Source organism: Elephas maximus, chromosome 7 (genome assembly GCF_024166365.1).
Source record: "Elephas maximus indicus isolate mEleMax1 chromosome 7, mEleMax1 primary haplotype, whole genome shotgun sequence".
Taxonomy (NCBI): domain Eukaryota; kingdom Metazoa; phylum Chordata; class Mammalia; order Proboscidea; family Elephantidae; genus Elephas; species Elephas maximus.
Window position 1 is genome coordinate 59,662,447 of NC_064825.1, and position 10,027 is coordinate 59,672,473.

Consider the following 10,027-nt stretch of genomic DNA (forward strand, 5'->3'; position numbering starts at 1 on the left):
TCTTGAAAAGTCAGGTTCTTCATAATGTACATGTTTCCTGTTTTGTGTCCATGGTCCCCATATACAAAAAATCTACCCTTAAGGAACATAAAGTCAGTAATTCTTCACTTTTATTCTACTAAAAATAGGGCTTTTACCTTAGGATCTCTTTGGGCCTTTCTGTTATCTGAGCTCCTTCTAGGGTTTAAATGGAGTTGAACATGAATTATGATAAAAAGCAGTACAAAATTTGGGCTCAGCTGACCTACCACAATCTTACTCTATTTTCTCCTTAATTCACAGGCAGATAGTAAATCGAGACATCTCATGATATGGATACCACCCTGAGTATAACCAATAGCTGAAGGTTTCAAGTGTCTGAGTTCATTCTGTTAGGATTTCCAGGCATTGATGAATGGCAACAGTGGCTCTCCCTGCTCCTGGCTCCTCTCTACCTCTTGGTTCTCGGTGTGCCTCATCTTCATCACCATCCACCATAAGCCTACCCTGGGCCATCCCATGTATCCATTCCTTGGTGTCCTGGCTGTAGTGGATATTGGCCAGGCCACCACTCTCATGTCCAACATGCTGCCATCAACTGGTTAGATGCCAAGTCCATCAGCCTCCCAAGTCCATCAGCCTCTCTGAATGCTTCACTCAGACTTACACCATCCACATTTTATGAGCATGAAGTCAGGCATCTTCCTCTGCATGACTGTGAATAGATACATAGCTATTTGCTATCCTCTTCAATACCCCTCCATAGTTACTGAAACTTTTGTAGTCAAATGTACAGCATTCATGGTGCTCAGGAATGGCCTATTGACAATCCCAGTGCCTGTACTGGCTTCTCAGCGACTCTACTGCTCCAGGAATGAGATTGAACACTGCCTCTGCTCTAACATGGGAGTCACCAGTCTGGCCTGTGATGACATCACCATTAATAGATTCCACCAGTTGGTCTTGGTCTGGGTCATAGGTGGGAGTGACATGGGTCTGGTCTTTGCTTCCTATGCTTTTATCCTTAGCTCAGTGCTGAGGATGAACTCTGCTGAAGCAACACCAAAAACCCTGAGTACCTGCAGCTCCCAACTCATCCTCATTCTCTTTTCTATATAGCCATCATATCTGTCATCCACCTGGCAGGGAGAGAAGGGTTCCCCTCATCCCTGTTCTCCTCAATTCGCTGCACAGTGTCATCCTCCCAGCCCTTAACACTTATGGCATATGCCCTTAGGAGCCAGAGGTCAGAGTGGGTTTCCAGAGGGTGCTTGATTTGGATGATGATGTGTCCATAAAGTGACCCAATTTAAATGACAGAATATTAAATATAATACTGCATAAAGAGCACAGAATTTGGAGCCAATTGTCCTGGGTCAGAATCCTACCTCTCAATTGCTAGGAACATTGATTCAAATGAATTCACTTATTTTACATAGCATATACTACATGCAAGGCACTGTTCTAAGCATTTCACAAGTACTAACTCATTTAATCCCCACAGCAACCCTATGAAGCAAGTACAATTATTATTTTACACTTTGCATTTTACAGATGAGGCCATTGATTTAAAATACTTACAAAAGGTCAAATAGGAAGGAAGTCAAGACGTCAGGACCGAGGATGATGATGATCAATAGTCCATTCCTGAGCAAAATGAATGCTGTATATTTGACTACCAAACTTCAGTAACTATGAAGGAGTATTGAAGAGGATAGTAAATGGCTACAATCTATCCAAAGCCTTGCAGAGGAATGTGCCTCACTCCATGCCCATAAAAGAATGAATGGCATAGATCTGAGCAAAGCACTGAGGGAGGCTAATAGCATTGTCATCAAAAGAGATGATGGCCAGGATCGTGGGCATGATGGTGGTAGGCAGGCCAATGTTGACTACAGTAAGGATACTAAGGATACATGAGCTGGTGCAGGGTAGACTCACGCTGGATAGTGATCACGATGAGACTGGCACCTAGAAAGCCAGCACTGCCATTCATCAATGCCTAGAAATCCCAACAAAATGAACTCAGATATTTGAAACCTTGAGCTATTGGTTATATTCAGGGTGATAGCTTTATCATGAGATGTTTTGCTCTCAGTATATGCCTATCAATTAAGAAAAGAGAATAAGGTTGTGGTTAGCTCAGCTGAGGCCAAAATTTGTATAATGCAGACCTTTTTATCACAATCTGGGTTCAACTCCATTTATATCCCTGAAAGAGCTCAGATAAGAACAGAAAGGCCAAAACTGGTCCCAAGATGAAGATTTTAGTAGTATAAAAGTGAAGAATACTGACTTTATGTTCTATGACCAAGTTCTCAGTAAAACAGACAATATATATTCTTTTTGTTTAGCCATACAACATTTTCAAACATTCATAAAACACTGTGCCATGAAGAAAATCTCAATAAGTTCCAAAGGGTAAATAAACTCCAAAGGCCTCTGAAGCAACATGATAGACTCAGCACCCATCACAGCCTCCAGCTTCCAACCCTAATCCAAGCAACAATTCAATGTGAGAATGAATCAGTGTGCGATAGCATAGTTATTTGTGTTTTTCTTAACCATTTTTTTAGCATGTGTAAAACTTTGCTGCTGTTGTTTCTGTTTTTTGGGTTTTTTTTGTTTTTTGGGGTTTTTTTGTCTCTTTTTTTAGCTTTCTATCTTTTTTTGTGTGTTGCTGATGAAGTTTCTGAGTGTTATGCTCCTGTGATGGTTAAGATTATGTGTCAACTTGGCTGGGCCATGATTTTCAGTGTTTTGGCAGTTGTATAATGTTATGATCAATTCCCTGTGGAAATTTGATGTGTGATCACCCCCATGATGGAAACTGCTGAGTGACACTTATGCGGGGAGGGCCTGTGGCAGCCCACCACCCCTCCACCTTCATCTCTCCACCCTCCACTGCCTCCTTTCTTCCTGCTCACCCTGCCGAGGTTTTTGACTTGTTCTGGATTCAGCAGCTGCCTCTTGTCTGACCTCTTGGGACATGAGCTAGCTGCTCATCTGTTATCTTGGGGTCCGTCGATCTTCACAGCCTGCAAGCAAGAGTCTTGCTCCCCAACCTGCCGATCTTGAGTTCCCCAGCCCCTGTGGCTACCTGAATCAGGAGAAACCTTGTGGTCTTGCCTGCCAATCTTGGAATTGGTCGACCTTCACAGCCTGTGAACAGGAGCCCTGCTCTCCGACCTGCCAATCTTGGGTTCACCAGCTTCTGTGGCTGCGTGAATTCAGAGAGGGCCATATCTTGATCCATGGACTTGGGATATTCCAGCTTCTACAATCTCATGAGCTGTTTCATTGATTAAATCTGTATCTGTCTATACATTTACACACTTTACTGGTTTTGCTTCTCCAGAGAACCCAGCCTAAGACAGCTCCTAATCCCATTCTCCCATAAATTCTGTGGCTTTTCTTGTGTGATTTTGCACAGCATGATGACTTTTATACACATGTATTCCCTGTTACAACAGAATAACTCTACTTGCTAGAATGAGGAGGAAACCAAGCCTAGACAAAAGGGAGAACACAACTTCTTCTAATGATTCAAGCAGATAGAGCTGTCCATCTGGTAAACCTGCCCCTGGGATTAGGTCTGAGTATAACTGTTCCCAGGAGTGATGAAAATGAGCCTCCAAAGTCACTGGGGAGACATTCCAGCTGAAGTGAGACAACAACCTGTCCCAGGGTTGTTGAATGAAACTGCAGGGTGCCATGGGATAGGTCTAGAGAGCATCAGACTAGGACCAGATTATTTCAAGGTTCTGATTTATAATCAAAACATTAGGAGTGGTAAGAAAAAGGAGAGATCCAATCTGAAAACAAAATGCCAAACATAGGCAACAACAGCCAGAAGAAGGGAAGCAGCTCAAAAGGAACCGTCAGCCTGAGAGCATTCTCATGGCCTCTCCTGCAGTAGTAAATAAGCCAGCAGGTGACATGGACACTGGGAGTGGAGATGATGGAGGTTGTCCATGTCCCTGGGATTTTGTCCTGCTTTATGATTCTGCCTCACTCTATCCTTGGCTAGCTCAATTTGCCTTTTTTTTAATCTTCCTTCATATTCTCCATCTGTGCAGTGGGTAAGCACCATGTCTAGAGAAGAGGTCAAATAAATGAAGCTGAACTTTGATATAGTCCTGTTGGGGAAGGAGGGACTCTGCAGACAGGAACACAAGCAAAGGCAACCCTGTGACTACCACATTGTCAGGCACACAAGAGGCTCTCAGTAAAAATTTGGTGAGTAAATGACCAAGTTAAATAGTGCTACGATAAGAATTTATACATCAAAAGGTCCCAAAACAAAAGAAGATACTGCCAGTCATGACGCTTGATCCTTTCATGATTTGATGCTCTTAAACAATCTAAGATCGAATACTTTATTAATCTGATTTATTTGTATAACACAAAGTCAACATCATTCTCAATGTAAAATTTTAACATATTTTTATTAAATCAACCAAAGGGAAAAAATGAGATTGGCTGCTATTGCTATTGTTTCACTTTGTTCTGATCAAAATAAAACATAGATAACAAGTATAATATTTGGAAAGGAGAATCAATAATTATCATTTTTTTTACAATAATTATAAGATCTTCCCAGAAAATCAAAGACAAGCAACAAAGTTTTTAGTGGTGAATACAGGGCAAAATAACAAAAATCAGCAGTTTTCCTACATATTAACAATTAATTAGAAAATACACTCCAGAAAAAATTTCACTCAAAAAATTTCAAATATGGTAAAGTCTCAATGTGAAATGTTGACATGTATAAAGATTGCCTTTTGTGACATCTAAAAGTTAAATAAAAGAAGAGATAGTTCAAATTGCTGATTAAGAAGGAAAATTTAATGTTCTTAAGATGTTAATTTTTTATAAACTAATTTTTGTATTTAAGATGATTATAATCAAACTGGGATGTTTTGGAAATCAACAAAAGAATTTTGAGATGAATCTGGCAATGCAAATATTGAGGACAGCTTTAAAATTAAAAAATATTAAGTGGAAAACAGGCTTATTGTATGTTAAATCCATTATAAATCTAGAAATCTTTACTTACTATGGAACTTTAATCATATTGCACAGATTAAAAAAATAGAACAAGTTAATTGGACTCAGTCAGTAAAAGAACATACTGTATACAAAGGCAGGGATCAATAATCAAGGGGGAAAGATACTGAAACTATTGTTTAACTCTTTGGAAAACAATAACTTAATATAAATAAATGCTTCCACCTATAACCAAAATCTACTCAAGATAAATGGATTACATTTTTTGTCATTAACCATTAAAAACAGTAAAAAACAAATAAATAAAAAGTAAAGAGAAATGAATAGTAATCAAAATTCTGAATTGAAGATGGTTTTCTAAATCACTCATTTTTCTTTTGAATAATGTCACTATTTGAGAATTTGATGAAAATGTAATAGATCTTCTACTCAGAAAAACATACTTAAAATCTAATATTCCATGTAATTTCAGAGAGTTCATAGAACCCTTCCTCCATGAATACCATGATTAACTTTTTGATTAAGGACTCCTATTGTGCACCAAAAACCATAGAACGAACTATTTTTTTAAATATAACCACATAATATATTTATATATTTGCATGTCCAAAACTTATAAAATTTAAATTGCCAGCAAAACTTGTAAAAGGTTATACTGTAAAACCTTTGAAACCCAGAACCTGTGTAAGGCAGAAACTTGTTAGAGGAGGAAAACTCAAGTATTTTCCACTAAAAGAGCAATAGAAAAATGATAAGATGCACCCTGTCAAAGGGGGAAAACTTGAAAGACCCAGAAAAACAAGTTCTGGTTCTCACAGGTTTCACTGTAATAACATACTATGCAACCATTTAAAAATGTCAATAGGTGATCTGGAGCCCTGGTGGTTAAGAGCTCAGCAATGGTTAAGAGCTCAGCTGCTAACCAAATGGTCAGCAGTTGGAGTCCACCAGCTGCTCCTTGGAAACCCTATGGGACAGTTCTACTCTGTCCTACAAGGTCACTATGAGTTGGAATCAACTCAACGGCAATGAGTTTGGTTTTGGTTTTATAGGTGCTCCTATGAAATAGCACAGGACAAAAAATTCTACACATGAAATATCAATTATGTAAAAAGAAGGCATGGAAAACTACTCAAAGTAAATACTCCAAAATACTGTGATTATCTCTAAATGATAGAATGAATTTTAATGGGCTTTTTAATCATATATTTTTGCTTTTAAATTGTTTCTAAGAATATATTGTAATTATTTTTTATTATGTTTTAATTGCAAGAAGGGGATGCATGCTTCTTTTAATCAATAAATGACCCCATATTCCTTCTCTCAGAGTTGTGTGCAAAAGATCTTAGATACCAATAAATAGAGCAAAGGAGAGGGTTTTGACAATGGAAGTTTTGTGACCTAGAAACTCTAAGAAGAGTCATATTATTATCCAAACATAAAAGCAATAAAATAATTCACAGGTATGTGAAGGTTGTCTAAAGCATATGGCCCACTTTTCCTTTTTGACAAAATAATTTGAAAATGTTTTACAGCCATGGAAGATTTGAATCACAATTAAAAAAAAAAAAAAACACAAAATGGGAAGTACTGTTATGAAAAGACATATAGTGAACATTTATTTTACTTAAACCTAAAATTGTCTAAATATCTGTGGTAATTAAACATAGTACATGTTAAAATTCCTTTAAGGAATAAATACAGTAATACATTTAAAAAAATAATAGTGTCCTTGAGAGGGTCCAACTAACACCTAGCAATGGCAGAAGTGTTATTGCTAATTGAGCCAACTTTTTTTATATATTTCAGAGTTAAAAAATAATTTGAAAAATAAGCTTTCAACTGTACATTTTTAATCAGAAGTGAAAAAAAAAAGTTATACCTTAAGAGACCCTTTGTGTTAAGCCATAATCAACAGTTTAATGGAAAGTGCATAACAATTGAATACAGCATACTAAGATTTTAGCCCCAGATGTTTTACAATTTAAACTCTCACTTCAGTTAAATCATTTAACTTCTGTGCCTCACAATTTTCTAAAATTTAAAAAATCTTCCTTTCACAGTGTTTGTGAGAACCCCTAAACCCTACTCAAAACAAATCCATTATTATGATTCTTATTCTGACTTCTTATCCTTTCCTGGAAGTCCTCTAGGAAGGGGCATATCAGTTCTCTTCTCAGTATTCACCTCCTGAGAAGACAGGTTGTGCATAATGATTGTGTGTCCTGCTCTGTGTTCATGTCCTCTTGTGCCATGTAGAAAAGCACCACTGAGTGACTTTAAGTCAGTGACTGATTCCCCACTGGCTCTTTTTTTACTGTAATCTCCCTTTTAGGACGTAATTTTACAATCTCAGTTATTCTTCTCTCAACATTTCCCAGAGAACAAAAATACACGGGGGAATATCATGATCAAAGGGACTAAGTCATTGTGGGTGAATCTTATACTTTTAAATTAAACCTGAATCTCAGCTTAACACTTAACTAAACTTCCTTCTTGTTCCCCTTTTTCTGCAGACAGATGCTAATAATTAAGTTACCCCAAGATATGAACATCTCCCAGAGTGTAACTAATAGCTCAAGGTTTCAAGTATCTGAGTTCATCCTGATGGGATTCCCAGGCATTCACGAGTGGCAGCACTGGCTCTCCCTGCCCCTGGCTCTGCTTTACCTCTTAGCTCTAAGTGCCAACCTCCTCATCGTGATCACCATCCAGCATGAGTCTACACTGCACCAGCCCATGTATCAATTCCTTAGTATCTTTCTATAGTCGACATTGGCCTGGCTACCACTATCATGCCCAAGATCCTGGCCATATTCTGGTTTGACACCAAAGCTATCAGCCTCCCTCAGTGCTTTGCTCAGGTCTATGCCATTCATTCTTTTATGGGCATGGAGTCAGGCATATTCCTCTGCATGGCTATGGATAGATATGTAGCCATTTGCTATCCTCTTCAATACCCCTCCATAGTTACTGAAACTTTCGTAGTCAAATGTACAGCATTCATGGTGCTCAGGAATGGCCTATTGACAATCCCAGTGCCTGTACTGGCTTCTCAGCGACTCTACTGCTCCAGGAATGAGATTGAACACTGCCTCTGCTCTAACTTGGGAGTCACCAGTCTGGCCTGTGACGACATCACCATGAACAGATTCTACCAGTTGGTCTTGGTCTGGGTCATAGGTGGGAGTGACATGGGCCTGGTCTTTGCTTCCTATGCTTTGATTCTTCGTTCAGTGCTGAGGATGAACTCTGCTGAAGCAACATCGAAGGCCCTGGGTACCTGCAGCTCCCACCTCATCCTCATTTTCTTTTTCTATACAGCCATTGTTGTAGTATCTGTCACCCACCTGGCAGGGAAAAGTGTTCCCCTCAACCCTGTTCTCCTCAATGTGCTGCACAGTGTCATCCCCCCAGCCCTTAACCCCATGGTGTATGCCCTTAGGACCCAGGAGCTCAGAGTGGGTTTCCAGAGGGTGCTTGGTCTGGGTGATGATGTGTCCAGGAAGTGACCCAGACTTAAAGAATGGAATATGTGGTACTGCAAAAAGCACACAGGTCTTGGAAGCCCACACATGCAAGTCGGGATCCCATTTTCCTCTTTCATTAGGAAATACAATGTGTTAGCTAATACATGAACAAAAATTCACACTCTTGGCTAAAAAAACAGTTGGTAATTTGAACCCAACAGTGGCTCCAAGGAAGAAAGGATCTGGTGATCTGCTTCAGTAAAGACCACAGCCTAAGAAACCCTATGGGACAGTTCTATGCTGTCAGAATCAACTCCATAGCAAACAGCAGAAATAGAAATATTATAGATTAAAACAAATTTGAGGAGTGGTTCCTGACTGAGTGGAAATATATACATTGTTTTAAATGAGAGCAGCTTATATTTCAAGACCGAACCTTGTTAACATTATGTGAAGTGAAAACCCAGACAGAAAATGTCACATGTTGTATGATTCCATTTATACAAAATGTTAAGAATAGGCAAATCCATAAAGACAGAATGTAAATGAGTGATTATCAAGGGTGAGGGGATGAGGAGAATGGGGAATTACTGTTAATGGGTATGGGCTTCTTTTTGAGGTGATGAAATGTTCCGGAAATAGATAATTAGATAATGGAGATGTTTGCACAACTCTGCAAATATTCTAAAAATCATTTGATTGTACACATAAAAGCATAAATTTAATTGTATGTCAATTCTACTGTTATAAAATAAATGTTGGCAGTAGCTTTCTAACCACAAAGGCAGAGACCTTTCTACTAGAAGAATCAATTTTGTAATTATTAATTATGTAAGGCAAGAATGTAACAGAAACTATTTTGAGGCTTGACAAAGGCTGACCTCTTGTACTATATTTGGAGCTAATTTGTATTTGAGCCAAGAAGTTTTCTGAAACAAAGATAATGAACCAAAAATCTCTCCATGTTAGCATTTAATATAATACGAATTTCCCTGATGGGTTAATAAAGATAATCTCAACTGAAATCATTGGTTTACCTGCATCAAAGGACATAAAAGTTTTCTTGAGGGGAAATTTCACCATAAGTGAAGTGTGTGTGTGTGTGTGTGTGTGTGTGTGTGTGTGTGTGTGTTGGGGGCAAGCGGATCTGATGTTTTCAGCCAAATGGCAAAATCCAGACAGACAAGGGGGCAGTGTTGCCAGATTTAGCAAATAAAAATACAGGATATACAATTAAAACTGAATTTCAGACAAACAGCAAGTAAGTTTTTAGTAAAGTATGTTCCGTGAAATATTTGGGGCATATTTATACTAAAAAATTATTTGTTCTTTATCTGGAATTCAAACTTAACTGAGTGTCCTGTATTTTGTCTGGAAATCGTACAAGGGAGTAGATAGCTTTCAGGTAACATGTGGCTGAGGGTGGAGTCCTTCCTCTATGGCACCATGGGAATACTTTGGGAAGGGTGGCTGATGTTTAAACACAAACTAAAGGGCTATAAACTTCAGAGCCCAAGTATGGAGAACATTTGGCCTAACCTAATACTGGGGAAACGTAGTCATCACAC

The 10,027-nt window shown here is 38.6% G+C and overlaps 1 protein-coding gene and 1 pseudogene across 1 annotated transcript; both read left to right on the forward strand.

The window, feature by feature from the left end:
* The first annotated feature begins 311 nt into the window (after positions 1 to 311).
* On the forward strand, positions 312 to 1,216 carry LOC126080069 (olfactory receptor 688-like; annotated as a pseudogene).
* Positions 1,217 to 7,536: 6,320 nt separating this feature from the next.
* LOC126079283 (olfactory receptor 688-like) lies at positions 7,537 to 8,501 on the forward strand. The gene is given in 2 exon segments (XM_049890211.1): positions 7,537 to 7,744; positions 7,747 to 8,501. Coding segments are annotated over 2 exon segments (963 nt in total).
* Positions 8,502 to 10,027: the final 1,526 nt, after the last annotated feature.